The sequence below is a fragment of the Neoarius graeffei genome, chromosome 26, assembly GCF_027579695.1.
Source record: "Neoarius graeffei isolate fNeoGra1 chromosome 26, fNeoGra1.pri, whole genome shotgun sequence".
Lineage (NCBI taxonomy): Eukaryota > Metazoa > Chordata > Actinopteri > Siluriformes > Ariidae > Neoarius > Neoarius graeffei.
Window position 1 is genome coordinate 27903465 of NC_083594.1, and position 19245 is coordinate 27922709.

Below are 19245 nucleotides of genomic sequence, written 5' to 3' on the forward strand. Positions count from 1 at the left end.
GAAATTTGATAAAATGACTGAGGTATGGTTTCATATTTCAAGTTTCCAAATAGTATTGATTACCCTTTATTTTCACTGTTAAAAGTTACCAGAGGCCACCATTTCTCAGTGCATTTCATAAAATTTTCCGTGCCAAAAAGGGGGGCGCACCCCCCTTTGAAACCCCCCCCTGTACGCTTTGCGTGCATTATGTCTGCCACTGGCAGACATTTTACCATTTTGCACCCTGATGTAAATTATTTGTACCCTGCTATTCTCCCAAACTTTGAAGCCCCTGCAAACCACAGCTGTTTGATTCTCAATCCTCCCTGCTCTTCCAGCAGGCATCACAGATCCATATAATTTACCCACAAACAGATTTATTTATTCTGCCCACTGCATGCTCTCTCTCTCGGTGTGTTTGTGTGCGCGCACACAGGTTAAATGTAGAGGACAAATGTGACAAAAATAAAGACTTGTTCTTAATTTACCCACAAATAATAGATTAGGGATAAAATTAGCTCATGTTTTAAATCATTCAAATTCTGTAAAGCTGGTTTGCGACAATGTTTTTTGTTAAAAGCGCTATACAAATAAACTTGACTTGACAAATGTATTTATTCCACTTGAAAAGTGTTTGGCAAACCAAACTTGAAGAAAAATTTGCAGCCCACTAGATGGCACTTTGCGGCCCACTAATGAGCCTCGGCCCAGTGGTTGAGAAACACCGCAATAGCGGGAATGCATGTGACTTCACCCTAGGTGGAAGTAACACAGCTCTCATGTCACAAAAATGCACAAAAAACAGATTGAAAATGGGAAAGAGCTGTTGTGTGATTGTACAAGAAATCGGAGCTCTTGCTTTCTACAGACTGCTGAAGCTGAAGAAAAATGGAAGTAGTACAAATGTTTATAAGTTTATTTAGAAAAAGCTAATTTGTTATTAAAGGTAGACTGCCTTTCAGATTTTTAGTGTAAGTCATAAATGTGGCCCTAAAAGAAAATGGCCCCTGCTATTTTTTTTTTTTGCTGCTTCAACATGACCCAATTCAAGATGCTGTGTCATGCATCACATGGTGGGCTTTCCCCGTTCACGCAAGGCATTGTGGGATATACAGTGCCATGAGAAAGTTTGGGCACCCCGTCTGAGGTTGTACAATAATTGACTCTGTCTCCACAGAAAAACACCCTAGTGGCATGTCCTTCCTTTGCCCATCAGAGCCAAGTGCTGGGTTGTTTTGCAGACACTGATTTTAATTATTGGTGTATTCCTTTGTATGAAATTAAATCAAATGTGAAAAATAGGCTGTGCAAAAGTATGGGAACCCTTGACATTTTGTTGCTTTGAAAACCTGTAACTAATCATCACAGAGTAATTGAAAACATCAAGTTGGTTAAGTGAGCTCATTAAGCCTTGAACTTAATAGGCAGGTGCATCCAATCATGACAAAGGCTATTTAAGGTGGCCAAATGCCAGTTCTCTTTCTCTTTGACTGTCCTCTGAAGAGCTGCAAGATGGGGGCCTCAAAACAACTTTCTCATGACCTCAAAACGAAGATTATAGAGCAGTATGGACTAGGGGAAGGCTACAAAAAACTTTCCAAAAGATTTCAGCTGTCAGTGTCTACCGTGAGGAACATTGTAAGAAAATGGAAAGCCACAGGCACAGTCCTTGTCAAGGCCAGAAGTGGTAGGCCAAGAAAAATTTCAGGGAGGCAAAGACGAAGGATGCTGAGAATTGTTAAAAACAACCCACAGACCACCACCAGAGACTTGCAAAGGGATCTAGCTGCAGATGGGGTCACTGTGCATAGGGCAACAATACAGCGCAATTTGCATGAGGAAAGACTGTACGGGAGAGTGATGAGGAAGAAGCCCTTTCTTCGCAGTCGCCACAAATTGAGTCGCTTGAACTATGCAAAAGCACATTTGGACAAGCCAGTATCCTTTTGGAATAAGATCTTGTGGACTGACGAAACAAAAATCGAGTTATTTGGTCACAACAAGAGGCAATACACATGGCGTAAAAAGAACACAGAATTCCAAGAGAAACATCTGCTACCCACAGTGAAATTTGGTGGAGGTTCCATCATGCTGTGGGGCTGTGTGGTGAGTACTGGTACTGGGAACCTTGTTAAAGTTGACGGTCGCATGGATTCCACTCAATACCAGCAGATTCTTGAGGATAATGTGCTAGAGTCTGTAACAAAGTTGAAGTTGCGCCGGGGATGGATGTTTCAACAAGACAATGACCCGAAACATTGCTCAAAATCCACTCGGGCATACATGCAGAGGAACAAGTACAATGTCTTGGAATGGCCATCCCAGTCCCCAGATTTGAATATCATTGAAAATCTGTGGGATGAATTGAAGCAAGCTGTCCATGCTCGTAGACCTTCAAACCTCAAGGAATTAGAGATGTTTTGCAAGGAGGAGTGGGCCAAGATGCCTTCGTCCAAGATCCATACACTCATTGGTGGCTATAGAAAGCGTCTAGAGGCTGTAATTTTTGCAAAAGGAGGCTCCACTAAATATTGATGGAATGTTTCTGTTAGGGTGCCCAAATTTATGCACGGGCCTATTTTTGTTTTGCTGCATATTGCACTTTTTCTGTTAGCCCAATAAACTTCTCTTCAATGCTGAAATATGTCTGTGTCTTTTATTTATTTCATATGTCAAGACTAAGTTGTAGAATCAAACACCCAATTATATATGAATGAAAAATACTGGGATTTGTCAAGGGTGCCCAAACTTTCTCATGGCACTGTAAATTTGAAACAGGAGAGAACAATGGAGGACAGGAGTGTGCAAATGAAATGAGAGACCGACTGCAGTAACAGAAAGCAAGAAGAAAAGATGTTATTTCGCGAATGAAAGGAAACGCAGGACTAATCTAATAAATATCGGCGGTCAGGGAGCGCCTCTGTGTGATTGACTGTTCGTTTAGTGACAGAATGATGTAACTGTCAGTGCATGGTCAAGATAAATCTGTAGATGGCAGTAATGCAACACTGTGGATGCCAGCTGCCATAAAACCCAAAAGAAGGTAAATCTGTGCATCCACATATGGACTTCCTCTGTCTGCTTGACTGCGCGAAGCTAGTGATTTCATGCACATTATTTGTTAGGGATTCCCATCACCTTAAATAATTTCCCAGCCACAGAATGGCCTGATATTGTGTGAAATATTACAGAACTAAACATGTATCACAGTGACCAAATTTCAGAGGGAACTAAATTTCGCCGATTTTTATGAAATCGTAAGGCTGTCTAGCTTTAACTTTTCATTTTTAATAAAAGGGATATTTAATATTTTACTCCAACCTTTACAAATGTGGGTAAATAATTGTTCTTTAAGAAAATTAAATGTTTTTTTTGTTAACAAAAGTAACAAAAGTTACTTTTGTTAAAAGTTGATAAAGACTTCTAATTTTTCATTTAATATTTTTTTTCCAAAAAATATGTGAAAAATCAAATTGCAACCCCAATATCATGAATTGAGTCAAATTGTGAATTGGGTGAATTGTTACATGCTTACCTGAAACTGTGTTTAGCTTAGGAAAATTCTTCTCTGGAGAAGTCAAGCGTGGACTTTGTAGACAAGTGTTAAATAGACCCAGCAAATCCCATTTTTTTGCTGTAAAAGCATAATAGGTATATAAGGCTATTTTAAGATCTTTCCTTATCTGTCCAATTAATTTCTTTCAGACTGCTGTATCTAAATACGAAGCCACCAAGCAGAAGAGGAAATTTTCCTCTTTCTTCAAGTCCTTAGTGATTGAATTGGACAAAGACCTGTATGGGCCTGACAATCATTTGGTAGAGGTAAGGCACTTTGCCTTTGATGGCCATCAGTCATTTAATAGAGGCTGCGCTACGTTTGTGTATAATTGTTGTTGATTTGTTTGCACAGTGGCACAGAACACCCACTACTCAGGAGACTGACGGCTTTCAGGTGAAAAGGCCTGGAGACGTGGGAGTACGCTGTACTGTCCTCCTCATGCTCGATTACCAGGTAAACCAAATGCTATAGATGGGCTGTGAATGTATTTGTTATATAAGTATTTCAGGCTTCCTTAGTGCAGAAAAACCTGCAAATACAATGATGCACCAAAAACCAGAACAATAGGTTGTGTGTGTATAATACATAAAGTGATGTGATTATTAGTCAAAATATAATATAATAAGTATTATTTCAAAATATAAGTATTATTTCAATTGTATTTGGAATTAGAAACAATGAAAAAAAATATTATTCTGATGCACAAAAACATCCTTCCTCAAATATTTTGGAGAGAAATCTTTTCTTGGAACCTGAAGAAGTGATTGCAGAGATCTTTGTTTCTATAGGCACACTATAAGATTTTCTTTTCCAAACTGGCTCAAATCTCTAGAAACTACCAGGTGTCACTATAATCAAATAACCCGACTGCAAGTGGACTCAATAAGGAAAAGGCACCAATATTAATAGTCTGTCACTTATAATTTGCGTCTTGAGGCAGCAACCAGTAGTGATGTGTTCTGTTTCAGCGATCTTATCCTGTGCCCTCTGCAGCCTCCTCAGTTTAAGCTGGACCCCAGACTGGCACGCATGCTGGGCATCCATACCCAGACCAGACCCGTTATCATCCAGGCTCTGTGGCAGTATGTGAAGACGCACAAGCTGCAGGACCCACATGAGCGTGAGTTCATCAACTGCGACAAATACCTCCAGCAGGTAAGGATGAGAGAGAGAGAGAACCTCAGCGTAAATAAAACGTTTGTGTGTACAGCTGGGCACAAGTTAGTAAGATGTGGCTTGCTTGCTTTATTTATTTATTTATTTATTTATTTATTGAGTGTCATGAGCAGGGCTCTGTAGGATTGTGTATTACAAATGATACATTTTTTTAACTCCTCGATTTGCGTCTTGTTTATTTGTCGAGCTGGCTAAGCTGCTTTAAATTTGGCGCGCGTGACACATTCCACCCTTGCATGATATTTCAAAATGTGCATTAATTTATGGAATCTGCTCAGGTTCTTCAAAAGTTTGTGGACACCAATCACACCCATATATGGACCTTCAGTGCGCTTCTTTTTTTTTTTTTTTTTTTGCTTGTTTTTGTATTTCTTTCTTGCTGGTTTGTGCACCATCGGTTCTGCAAACATCCAGTACACCCGCCAGACACTTTTAGCCATCGGTGACCAACACCAGATATCTGTTTCGAGCGACTTTCTCTTCACGCATAACATCCCAGATGACATCCCAGACCGCCAGGCTCTCCGTGGATTGTTATCAGGTCTAGGAGGCGGCGCAGACAGAGGAGGGGGAGGAACCAGAAGCGGGGCTGCAGGTCCAGTGCTATGCTAAGGCTAAGAAAACAACCACATAAGCCACCTCTACCGAGCCTGTATCTCTCCAATGTTAGATCCCTGGTACATAAAACGGATGATCTGGAATTACAACTCGCTGGAAATCACTTTGTTTGGGACTGCTGTGTTCTAATCATCACAGAAACCTGGCTTCATCCGGAAATACCCGATGCTAGCTTGCAGCTAGCAGGCTGCACTCTGCTTCGCTGGGATAGAAATGAGAACTCCGGTAAGAGTAGAGGAGGGGGGCTCTGTATTTACGTGCATGACAATTGGTGTAACAACGGAACAATTATAGATAAACACTGTTCCCCAGACCTCGAGTACATGTCTGTAAGATGCCAGCCTTTTTTTCTACCGAGAGAGCTCACTGTGGTGATTGTCACAGCTGTGTACATTCCACCTGACGCCAGTGTAAACACGGCGCTCTGTCTCCTGCTGAACACCGTTAACAAACAGCAGCGGGCCCACCCTGACGGTGTTCACATAATAGCAGGAGACTTTAATAAGGCCAACTTGAAGACTGTACTGCCGAAGTTTTACCAACATGTTAAGTGTTCTACTAGAGGGGAGAACACTCTGGATCATGTTTACTCCAACATCAAGCATGCGTACAGAGCCATACCCCTCCCCCACCTTGGCCAGTCAGACCATCTTTCCCTCCTGCTCTCCCCAGCCTACACCCCCCTCAGACGCAGAGCCAGGCCCACCACAAGGACTATCACAACCTGGCCTGACAATGCACTCTCCAAACTACAGGACTGCTTTAAACAGACAGATTGGGACTTATTTGAACACCAGGAGCTGGAGACATTCACAGGAACGGTGCTGGACTATATCAAGTTCTGCATCGGAAATGTGAAGGTGGATAAAAACATCCGGGTCTTCCCAAACCAGAAACCCTGGATGACCAGCCAGGTCCGCTCACTCCTCAGGGCTCGCGATGCTGCCTTCAGGTCAGGTGATAGAGCTCTGTACAGAGCTGCTCGAGCTGATCTGAAGAGAGGAATAAATAAAGCCAAGGTGGACCACAGGCTGCGCATAGAATCCCGCCTGTCCAGCAACAACACACGGGAGGTGTGGCAGGGTATTCAGGACATCACAAACTTCAGAGACTGTGATGCGCCAACAGGAGACTGGAGTGTGCCGCTAGCAGAGGAGCTAAATCGCTTCTTTGCTCGCATTGAAACATCTCAGCAGCACTCATCTGCTCCTGCCCTGCCCCCACCACCACACAGTTCCTACACCACTCCTTTCACTGTACAGGAGCACGATGTCAGACGGGTGCTCCTGGCAGTGAACCCCAAGAAAGCTGCCGGCCGGCCCAGATGGTGTACCTGGTAAGGTGCTCAGAGCGTGCACCCACCAGCTCGCCCCTACCTTCACCAGGATCTTTAACCTCTCCCTGGCTCAGGCAGTCATCCTGCCCTGCCTAAAATCTGCAACAATAATCCCAGTGCCGAAGAAGTCTCCCGTCACCAGCCTCAATGATTACAGTCCTGTGGCCCTCACCCCGGTAATCATGAAGTGCTTTGAAAGACTAGTTCTTCAGCACATCAAGGACCACCTCCCCCCAGACTTCGACCCCTACCAGTTCGCATATCGCACAAACAGATCCACAGAGGACGCCATCGCTGTAGTTCTCCACTCTGCGCTAAATCACCTGGAGCAGCAGCAGAGCTACGTCCGCATACTCTTTGTGGATTACAGTTCAGCTTTTAATACAATAATCCCGGACATCCTTATTAGAAAACTGGACACTCTCAGCCTCCCCGCTCTCACATGTGCCTGGTTAAAGGACTTTCTTACTAACCGGCCCCAGACTGTGAGACTTGGCCCCCACTTCTCCTCCATCTGCACGTTGAGCACCGACTGTGAACCACTACTGTAGTTCGACCCACAACAACAACCTCATCGTCAAGTTTGCTGACGACACCACAGTGGTCGGACTCATCTCAAAGGGAGACGAGGCAGCCTACAGAGAGGAGGTCCTGAAGTTGGCAGCCTGGTGTTCAGAAAATAAGCTAGCTCTGAACAGCAAGAAAACCAAAGAGCTCATTGTTGACTTCAGGAAGCACAGCACCGACCTAGCTCCCCTCTACATCAACGACGTGTATGTGGAGAGGGTCCACACCTTCCGGTTTCTCGGCGTCCTCATCTCCGCCGACATTTCCTGGTCAGTAAACATCAGCAGTCATTAAGAAAGCTCAGCAGCGGCTACACTTCCTGAGAGTCCTCAGGAAGTACAACCTAAACTCCAACCTGCTGCTGACCTTCTACCGCTCATCCATCGAGAGCCTGCTGACGTACTGTATCACAGTACGGTATGGCAGCTGCACTGCTGTAGACAGGGAGAGGCTCCAGAGGGGTAGTTAAGGCAGCACAGAAGATCATTAGCTGCCCTCTCCCCTCCCTGATGGACATTTACACCTCCCGCTGCCTTAGCAGAGCTAAAAACATTATCAAGGACAGCTCCCACCCTGGCTTTGATCTGTTCAACCTGTTGCCCTCAGGGAGGCGCTACAGGTGCATCAGGACAAAGACAAACTGATTCAAAAACAGCTTCTTTCCAAAAGCCATAACCGCCCTGAACTTGGATATGCTCTGACTTTATAGTCTATTTATTTTACTATGTAACTCTCCTTGTGCAGTACTTTATAAGGGACTCTCTCTGTGCAATACTTTTATAATGTGTAATACCTCACTCCATAATGTGAAAAACAACACATTCACCTCACCTCAGGACTGTGCACCTTACATACAGCACATGCACCTCAGGACTGTGCACCTTACACACAACACATACACCTCAGGACTGTGCACCTTACACACACCAAGTCTGTGCACCTACCTTACCTTGCAATACTTCATAAATGTGTAATATTTTATTTTATAATGTGAATCTCTCGTGCAATAATTTATAATGTGACTCTGCAATAATTTATATGTGCAATGAGCAATACCTCACTCCATAATGTGTAACACAACCCGTACACCTCAGGACTGTGCACCTTACACCCCCCCTTCCTCTCTCTCGCTCTCTCTCTCACTCTACACACTGTTTTGCACTGTTATTGGAGATGCTTTAATCTCATTGTACATGTGTATAGTGACAAAGGCATTCTATTCTATTCCCTAAACTGCTGCCACAAAATTGGAAGCACAATTGTATAGGTGTCCACAAACCTTTGGTCATAGTATATGTGGACCATCTGCCATACAAATCCCTTTGTTTTGGTTGTTATGACAGAAACAATAATGTATAAGAACCAGTGTATTAATGTATAATAGTGTATAATGTATAAGAACCAGTGCAACCTTGGGGAGCAGGGAACAAAGAAATACTGTAGGTGACATTTGATGCTTAGCATCACTGTTAACAAATAAAACAATAAAGACTAAACACTAAGAATCCTGAACTTTAATATGAACATGTTTTTAAAAAAATTAAAAACACTGGTTATTCCCTGCAGATCTTTGAGACTCAGAGAATGAAGTTTTCTGAGATTCCTCAGCGGCTGCATGCCCTGCTGATGCCTCCTGAGCCGATCATCATTAATCATGTCATAAGGTAGAACTCTGTTATGAATCTGTTTTGCATGCAGTACCTCTAAGAGATCCACTCATTCATTATGTGCTGCTCCTGTTCAACCCATCACCAGCGTGGACCCGAATGACCAAAAGAAGACCGCCTGCTATGATATTGACGTTGAAGTGGATGATACACTTAAGACCCAGATGAACTCTTTTCTGCTGTCCACTGCCAGTCAGCAGGAGATTGCAGGCTTGGATAATAAGGTATGCCAAAACTATTTAGTGCCTTTTTGGTTTTAATTAAGAGCCAACGAATGCTTATATTGATTCATAGGTATGGAGTGAGACTACTAATTTACTTGCATTTAAAGGTGACCTATTATACCACTTTTCCATAAGTTGAGACAATTCCCTGAGGTCTTAATGAAATGTCTGCATGCCTCAACGTTAACTTTTGATATTTGCAGGGCAAATGGCCTCTCAAAATTTTTGCCCCCCTTGAATTTCCTTTTGCCCTAAAATCTTGCAGTATTTTAGCAAGTTTTCAAGTACACAGTTCAAGGCAATACTGATGTTTTCTAGGGGTATCATGGAGTTATTTAGACAAAAGTTAATGTTTAAAAAAAAAATTATTTTATAAAATAAACTGACTAGGTTTTATTTCAGAGTTTGTGGGTTGTTAGGCTCCAGATACCCAAATGTGCCACTTCTTCGGTGCACAAGCACCGAAGAAGTGAGTTTTTCATAATATGTCCCGGATCCGGATAAGCGGTAGAAAATGGATGGATGTCCCCTTTAAAGCTGGCTAAGAATGCAAGCAAAACTTGTACTGTTCATTACAAACATTAACAAACGCTAAACCTAAACGATTAGCTTTTTTTGGCTTTTTATATGGAGGATGGCCTCAAAAAAAGTTGAGTCTTTTACTCAAAGTGTTGGGAAGGTCATCATGACTCTACATGATGCAATAATTATTATTATACATACGGGATACTTTGTCAATAGAATAAAAACATGTATTCTATTCCCTTTTAGCAGGTTTCATTCATTTGGTTTGCTAGCATGCAATATTGTTAGCATATTGCTTATCCTTTGTGTATTACATCACTCTACCCAATGGAGAATGATCATTGAATATGGTTTATGATATTGCATGGTTGTCAAGACAACATGACGTCACACGTCATAGATGGAAAACTGCTGCACTAGTGAGCGACTGAGACAATTTGTGAACAAACGTGGCCACCAGGTTTGCTTTGATAAATGTGGAAGATTTTGAGAGAATTTTGAAAGAGAAAGATGCGTTGAACACCCGAAAGGAATGTGTATGTATAATAACCTCATTCTCATTATCTCTAGCTGCTTTATCCTGTTCTACAGGGTCGCAGGCAAGCTGGAGCCTATCCCAGCTGACTACGGGCGAAAGGCGGGGTACACCCTGGACAAGTCGCCAGGTCATCACAGGGCTGACACATAGACACATTTACACTGACATTCACGGTCAATTTAGAGTCACCGGTTAACCTAACCTGCATGTCTTTGGACTGTGGGGGAAACCAGAGCACCTGGAGGAAACCCATGCAGACACGGGGAGAACATGCAAACTCCGCACAGAAAGGCCCTCGCCGGCCACGGGGCTTGAACCCAGACCTTCTTGCTGTGAGGCGGCAGCGCTAACCACTACACCACCGTGCCGCCCTTTGTATAATAATAATATAATAATAATGGCTTTTTTGTGTGTTATATCAGCTATATTCCATTCAGCTAGCTTGATATTGAGCGAGTCAAAGACGAGTTCAATATCATGCTAGCTGAATGGAATACATTTGATATACCACTCAATATCAGCCAATATTATTTAATTAGAGCAGTGGTAATGCATTATAATTAATAAATAAATTATAATTATGATCGTTCACGTCAAATTATTTCTAAAGCACTTTCTCATGCTTATTTGCAGTAAGTAACTGAAGGTAGATGTTAGTTTTCAACAATCTGAAATTATTGAACCTCATCCTTTTTCGGTTTGCATTCTTCAGTGGTTTTTGTTCTGTGTTCTTTCAAACTGTTCTGTGCACTTGTGATTTAAGGGACCACAGGGAATTGACACATGTACATAAGTATTAAAAAAGGTTTAAAGATTTGAACACCCTTCAAAGAGGGTTATGCAATACTACTTTTTCCTTTGATTAAGCTTAACAAATGTTCCATGTTTGATGTGGTGTCTTGTTGCAGATACACCAACTTTCTTATTTATACCCCAAGGATGTTTGCACTCGCTCCATGAGCGGGGGGGGGACAGCTGATGAATGTGCTCTGTGTGACATCACTGGTCCTTTAAAATTACTCAGGGCTCTGTGGTTTAACCACGTGGCCCATGGACTGTGAGTCACTTTATTGGTGATTATAGGTCACAGTTAGTGGTTTGCCATCATCTCAAACTAATAAACACATTAAAAGGTAATGTTGTGTTTGAGCACATGCAGGCAAAATGGTACTATTGTGAAATACTTTTGCTTGCATAATTACCTTTGTTCATAGGGCTAAGAGTTAGTTGTATGCAATTGGAAAGAAATGTCAACAGATGAGTATGTACATCATCAGCATTATATTAATTTGTATACAATGACCCGGCATCTCTCCTGCTGCTGTAGTTATTAAATGAAAAAAATGACACCATGTTTTGTAACTATCTGTTGTAATCATGAAGGGTCTCAGTAGATTGTTAGCTAGACAGGCTTTTTTTCTCCTGGAGGATTCTACAGATTTGGACAGATTAAGTCTTGTTTGTTCATTGGAGAATCCAGAACATTTTTTGGAGCTGCTTTCCTCAGTTGTGAGGGATGTTTTTCTTTTCACATTGCAACCCATTGTTTTTTCGATTTGTTTCCAGATGTTCCCTTTGACCTGATTTCATCAGTAGTCAGTCAGCTGGCAGAGATTTCACTGCTTCCGCCATTCAGTGTTAGTCTTTCACCTTTGTCAGTTTGCATGTAGGCATGTTTTATGGCATGTGTTAATATTAACTGCTATTGTGTTAATTGCTCAGCGGTTTATTAGATCGGTATTGTATTTAAAATGACAACTTTGAAGAGAAGCCTGGTTGACATCAGTTTCTGTTGTCTGTATAATTTGCAATCATATCATATTGGATTTCAGTCACATTGTAAAATGAAAGATTCTGAAGAAGGTCAGACACTTTCATGAACCCTTGGGCAGAGAATTGGAGACTGAAAACACGGGGTCGTTTCACACATGTAGCATTCAGCCCATTTGAATCCAATCTTGGACCAAAACAACTAGTCCGAGTGCGTCTAAGTAAGGCTGTGTTCCAAGTTTGATAGCAGTAATTATACGAGTCGATCCTAAATCTAACCAGCTGCAGGGCATGACCTGAACATGCTGTGTGTTTTGTACACAAGATTGTAGATCTCATCTCATTATCTCTAGCCGCTTTATCCTGTTCTACAGGGTCGCAGGCAAGTTGGAGCCTATCCCAGCTGACTACGGGCGAAAGGTGGGGTACACCCTGGACAAGTCGCCAGGTCATCACAGGGCTGACAGACACATTCACACCTACGGTCAATTTAGAGTTACCAGTTAACCTAACCTGCATGTCTTTGGACTGTGGGGGAAACAAGAGCACCCAGAGGAAACCCACGTGGACACGGGGAGAACATGCAAACTCCGCACAGAAAGGCTCTTGCCGGCCACGGGGCTCGAACCTGGACCTTCTTGCTGTGAGGCAACAGCGCTAACCACTACACCACCGTGCCGCCCAAGATTGTAGATGTAAGTTGTAATACTGAGCCACAGGAGCAGCACTATAGCACTGCAGAAATGCGATGTGTTCTGGATATTTGGAATAACAAACAAAGAGAAAATAAGCTGTGGATGCTAAAGAAAAATGTTTTAAACTCGTAATTTATATAATTATGTATTCGTTTACTGAGTGCCAGCTTTGTGTGTTCTATGCTTGCATGATTTTATTTCTACTCACACTGAGAGTACCTAAGGGGTGTGTGTCCCCCCCCCTTCATTGCTATATTTTTGACCAGTGAAAGAGTTTAAGTACATTTTCAAGGGTACACAGCAATTAACCAACATACTTTGTTGCTTTTTGGTTTATTTAACCCTTTGGTGACTGACCCCTTGAAAATGGTTCCTCCAGGAATGATGACGTTTCAGTTGTCAAGACAACGGAAAAACTAAAATACAAGAGCATTTTGTTTTGTGCACAAGAGCATTGTGACGTATCTTTCTGTTTTTGTATTTTAGTTTTTCCGTTGTCTTGACAACTGAAAAGTCATCGTTCCTGGAGGAACCATTTTAAAGGGGTCAGTCACCAAAGTTAATTATGTGCTGTGTGTGTTGGGGGGGAATGGATGGTGTAGATGGAGGCTGACAAATTTAACTATTTGCAAGGTGGGATTGGTAATGTACATTTGCATCACCTCTTGATTTGAGGCAGTGACAAACCTGCATTATTTGTAGGATATTGTCAAACTCATCACTGGATCACTCTTTTCGTCAAGTGCGCAGTTCCAACCAGTATTAATAAAGTAACCACTCCTTCCAGACAAAGGTCTCCACTCTGTTAGCATGGTCAGTGACTGTAACTGGAACATGAGAGAGAGTCAAGATCAACTCTCTGAAGTTCAGTCTAGTCTGTTTTTGTTCTTTATTCTTGAATCCCCATGGAGTATGTATGTTTATGTACTGAAGGTTTACAGCATTGTTTGTGTTCCTGTACATCCTGTTCCTTTGAAATATGACCAAAAAGATTTCAAAGTGTTTCATAGTGCATCTTTGGTGAGTAGCACAGCTTCCAAATGCCTTTGTTTGCATATAGTTTCTGGCATTGGGCCTTTTTCCCTTGTGTAGGACAATGCTGAGATGCAGTTCATTTTTAATCTTAAATGCACATTATATCAATGGTATATTCATATTGTGGTGTACAATACTAATTGAAAGTCACTTCATGTCTTAAAGTAATGATGGATGTTGTTTCTTAGTTGAGTGGTTCTTGGCATTATGGATTACTACAGTTGTGGAATAGGGCTATTTACTGTATTTTTATTATTTTACTGTTTGATCTCATGCATTAAGAAGGCAAGAAATTGCATGAATTAACTTTTGATGAGGCACAACTGTTAATTGAAAAGCATTCCAGGTGACTACCTCATGAAGCTGGTTGAGATAATGCCAGTAGTGTGCTATCAAGGTAAATGGTGGATACATTGAAGAATCTAAAAGATGAAACATTTTTTCCTGTTTTTTTGTTTGTTTGTTTACCACAATTCCATATATGTTGCATGTGTTATTTCATAGTTTTGATGTCTTCAGTATTGTTCTACAATGTATAAAATGGTCAACATACAGAAAAACCTATGTATGTATGAGTAGGGGTGTCCAAACTTTTGGTTTGCACTATATATGGTACTACTTCTTTTGGCTGTTCCCTCCCGTTTGGGGTTGCCATAGTGGATCTGTTCCGCATATTTGATTTGGCATAGTTTTTACACTGGATGCCCTTCCCGATGCAACCCTCCCCAATCTATTTGGGCTTGGGACCGGCAGTAAGTGTGCTCTGGCTTGTGCCACCCCAGTGGCTGGATGTTTTTAAGTAATCTGCATGTCTTTTGGAATGTGAGGGAAACCAGAGCACCCAGAGGAAACCCACACAGACACGGGGAGAACATGCAAACTCCACTCAGAAAGGCCTTTGTCGGCCGTGAGATTCGAACCCAGAACCTTCTTGCTATGAGGTGATTGTACTAACCACTGCACCACTGTGCTGTACGAGATATATGGAATATTAATGTTATGGTCACGTCAAATTAGCATTTGTTCATTTCAGAAGGTTACGTAGACGTTTTTGGGCAGTGTTGGTGCACATAACTGAGTTCTGGGCAGTCTGAAAATCATGGTGGGTGGAATTGCTGAATGAAGTGGTAATGGTCTTGGAATGGAATTCCTCTTTTTTTTTTTTTTTTTAAGGAAAAAAAAATTACATCATTTTCAGTCCTGAATTTGGGGCTTGGTAATGATTGATCTAAAGCTTGGAGACTGGTGTTGTAACCATGCCCTAATGACCCTGTCTAGTTCATTGGCATTTTGCAACTTGTGCACTTAAGCAACTAAACTGGAGAGACCCTCTAAAAATGAACTTGTACTTTTAATGAACTTTTGCATTCATGGAAAACATTCACTTGAATTGTTCTATACTGTTTTCCTGTGACTAACATTTATGGCTCAGTTCTGTTGCATATAATGGAAGACTCAGCATTTAGACTAATGGTGTACTTTGTGTACATTTTTTTTTACTTCTCACGGAATTTTTTTTCCATTGTTTTGTTCCCTTTGACCTAGTTTTGTCACTAGTTTTAGCTTGTTGTGATCTCATTATTTTATTGCCCTTAATTTACCATTCATTGTTTTTTACACATTGAAATTTTGACTTTTGACCTTTTTCATCTGTGTTGGCATCACCTTTAGATTCATGAGACTATCGAGACCATCAATCAGCTGAAGACTCAGAGGGAGTTCATGTTGAGCTTTGCCCGTGATCCTCAGGGCTTTATCAATGACTGGCTGCAGTCCCAGTGCAGGGACCTCAAGGTAAAATACACTTGAAAATCGGCCACAAAGCTTCATGTTTTGTTTTGATGGAGTAATACTCTGCAAGTGTATCTGAAGTTCAATCGCCAGTTATAAACCTTGCACTCTTGCTGGGTTTGACTTGAAGTTTTCCATGCTTTCCTCATTCAGCAAGATTAGTGATGGATTGTTGAACCTTCACCCCAGGCCTCCATCAATGTCTGTTTGGGCCACTCGGTGGTTTCTTGGTGGTGGGCCAGTGCCTGGGTGACTGGACTAATAATTACATTAAGGGGGGTATGCATGAGCAGGACTCCTGATCAGGGGTTGTGAATGTTGCTGACTTTACGTACATAAGTGCAAATGTCCAAAAAAAAAAAGCTGGAAGTGTGTAACAGCTTAGTTCATCCAGTTTGGATGAGTCCAGTTCAAGCACAATGGAGTTAAACAAGATTTGTTTTTGATCAACTGATGGAAACAAATGAACCCTGAGCAAAATAACTGTAGGAAGAATGGATTGGGAACTGAGGGAACCACAAATCAACCCAAGGGTTGGGTTGAGATACAGCGAACACTAGTTACAGTGTACAGGAAAAATGGTCTGTTGTTATCTTGGGCACTTTGAGTACCTGAATTTCCCACGATATGGACAGGTTTGATCTTGCAGCAACTCTGTATAGGTGTTTGTGCTTTTCAAAAGGCTTAATGCTGGAAAGTCTTTGGACACTCTGAAATGATCTGGGGTAGGTTTCCTGATAATGTTGCACTTTAGGGCTAAAGAGCAAGTTTAAAGGCACTCTTAAGCAACAAACTTTCTTTGTATGTGGTTTTCCCAAACTCACTTGTAAGGAGGAGTCGTAAGGGCAGCTTGGCTAAGAGTTTCTTTGCAATGCGTGTCCCTGATATGGACATTAGTAGCTGCTTAAGGCCTTTGCTGAAGGCATTAATAGTTGCTAAATCCAGTCGATGAGGACACATGGTATCTATGTTGGGGGGGGTATTTATTTTTTAACCAGTGAAATAAAGTGTTAATATATTGTATCATTGTTGAGCATTACATATATACTATGGTAATTAAGAATTGAAACTATTTTACATTTTTGGAGAATTATTATTATTTTAATTTTTTTATTCCAAGCGTGTTTTTTTAATTTAATGAACGAACGTTCAGACAAAAGAATGAGAAAATAATAAGCAATTCAGTAAATGTGTTCCCCATGCCGCTCATTTCACTAAAAGAACTAGTAAGGGGTCAGTCATCTGGCATTTTTTTGGATATCGCGAGGAGGACATGGAACAGCAAATGCCAATTTGTAAAGTGTGCAAAAAAAAGTATCAAAATACTCGGGTCTTGAAATAAATGCACATTAGTCATGAACAATGGTAACTACTCTCTGTGTTATTTTTGACAGAAGTAAAATTCATACATGAAGAAATTTTGGCGAGTTGATTTTCTGTTTGGCTAGTTACTTTGGAAGATAACTAGTCTGGCTGGCTGGCGAAAAAATATATGAATTTCGAGCCCTGTGTGTGTGTGTACACACACACACACACACACACACACATATATATATATATATATATATATATATATATATATATATACACATGAGGGGTGTATGAAAAGTTTTAAGCATCAGAAAAACTAAAAGGGATAAGGGATTTTTGATGATTTATTTTTCGACATAGTCCCCCTCAAGGGCTGAGCACTTGCTCCAACGGTGCTGAAGCGCTTTTATCCCGGTGTAGAAGAAGTCCTTTGTTTGGGACTCAAGAAACCCCTCGACTGCAGCTATGACGTCATCATCACTGGCAAAATGGCAACCAGCCAAGACTTTTTTCATTTGGGGGAACAGATGGAAGTCGGAGGGGGCCAGGTCTGGCGAATAAGGTGGATGAGGAACAAGTTTGAATCCACAATCGTGAATTATTGCCATGGCAACCAATGAGGTGTGGGCTGGTGCATTGTCTTGGTGGAAGAGGATTCCTCTTGTGAGCATTCCTGGCCTTTTTTCTTTGATTGCTTCCCGTAGGCGCTTCACTTGTCCAGAATAATGCTGTCCAGTCATTGTGTGGCCCTTCTCAAGGTATTTGACCAGTATGACACCCTGGGAATCCCAGAAAACTGAAGCCATGACCTTGCCAGCTGAAGGAACGACCTTGGCCTTCTTTGGAGTCGGAGATGACGTGTGCTTCCACTGCTTTGATTGTTCTTTGGTTTCGGGTTGGTAGTGATGAACCCAGCTTTCATCCATAGTGATGAATCGAGCAAGGAAATTGTCTTCATCAGCTTCAAACAGTTCAAGATTGCTCGTGGACACAGTGCACCTGGTGTGTTTCTGTTCAGGTGTCAAAAGATGAGGGACCCACCTTGCAGAAACCTTTGAGAATCCCAGTTCTTTGGTCAAAATTTTGTCTGCTCGCTCAATGGATATCCCAAGTCTCTCTGCTATCTGACGACATGATATCCGACGATCTTGCATGACCATCTGCAGAGCAAGGTCAAGGTTATCCTTGGTTGTTGCAGTTGGGGGTCTTCCTGACCTTGGGTCATCTTCAACACTGTCTCTGCCACGCTTGAAATCTCTGATCCAACGTGTGACTGTAGCATATGAAGGGGCACTCTCGGCTAATGTTCTCACCATGTCTTCACGAATTTCTGAGGCAGTCATGCCTTTCAAATGCAGGTACTTAATGACTGCACGATTTTCTGTTTTCTCCATTTTTCACTAAATCGTTGGCCCTCGCTTATTCAAAAATCTGCAGAAAAAATAAACATGTTAGAATCTCAAAAATTGGCAGGAATACTTACAAAGGTCTGTACTTTCAAAAAATCATAGGTTTGATCATGCACCAACGCTGCTTCTACGTGATGCTTAATATATACAGTGTGTGTGTGTTTATTTATATATATATATATATATATATATATATATACACACACACACACACACACACACACACACACACACAGTGGTGCTTGAAAGTTTGTGAACCCTTTAGAATTTTCTATATTTCTGCATAAATAAAACATCATCAGATTTTCACACAAGTCCTAAAAGTAAATAAAGAGAACCCAGTTAAACAAATGAGACAAAAATATTATACTTGGTCATTTATTTATTGAGGAAAATGATCCAATATTACATATCTGTGAGTGGCAAAAGTATGTGAACCTCTAGGATTAGCAGTTAATTTGAAGGTGAAATTAGAGTCAGGTGTTTTCAATCAATGGGATGACAATCAGGTGTGAGTGGGCACCCTGTTTTATTTAAAGAACAGGGATCTATCAAAGTCTGATCTTCACAACACATGTTTGTGGAAGTGTATCATGGCACGAACAAAGGAGATTTCTGAGGACCTCAGAAAAATGATCATTGATGCTCATCAGGCTGTAAAAGGTTACAAAAGCATCTCTAAAGAGTTTGGACTCCACCAATCCACAGTCAGACAGATTGTGTACAAATGGAGGAAATTCAAGACCATTGTTACCCTCCCCAGGAGTGGTCAACCAACAAAGATCACTCCAAGAGCAAGGCGTGTAATAGTCAGTGAGGTCACAAAGGATCCCAGGGTAACTTCTAAGCAACTGAAGGCCTTTCTCACATTGGCTAATGTTAATGTTCATGAGTCCACCATCAGGAGAACACTGAACAACAATAGTGTGCATGGCAGGGTTGCAAGGAGAAAGCCACTGCTCTCCAAAAAGAACATTGCTGCTCGTCTGCAGTTTGCTAAAGGTCATGTGGACAAGTCAGAAGGCTATTGGAAAAATGTTTT

At 41.5% G+C, this 19245-nt stretch overlaps 1 protein-coding gene across 2 annotated transcripts in view; it reads left to right on the top strand.

Annotated features, from left to right (window-relative positions):
* Positions 1-19245, top strand: part of smarcd1 (SWI/SNF related, matrix associated, actin dependent regulator of chromatin, subfamily d, member 1) — a 104849-nt gene that overhangs the window by 66945 nt on the left and 18659 nt on the right. For both annotated transcript variants that reach the window (XM_060911005.1, XM_060911004.1), the window contains exons 6-11: positions 3688-3804; positions 3893-3994; positions 4535-4696; positions 8805-8902; positions 8994-9129; positions 15364-15486. In XM_060911005.1, the coding sequence (XP_060766988.1) occupies positions 3688-3804; positions 3893-3994; positions 4535-4696; positions 8805-8902; positions 8994-9129; positions 15364-15486 (738 nt within the window). The remainder of the gene's footprint in view (positions 1-3687; positions 3805-3892; positions 3995-4534; positions 4697-8804; positions 8903-8993; positions 9130-15363; positions 15487-19245) is intronic.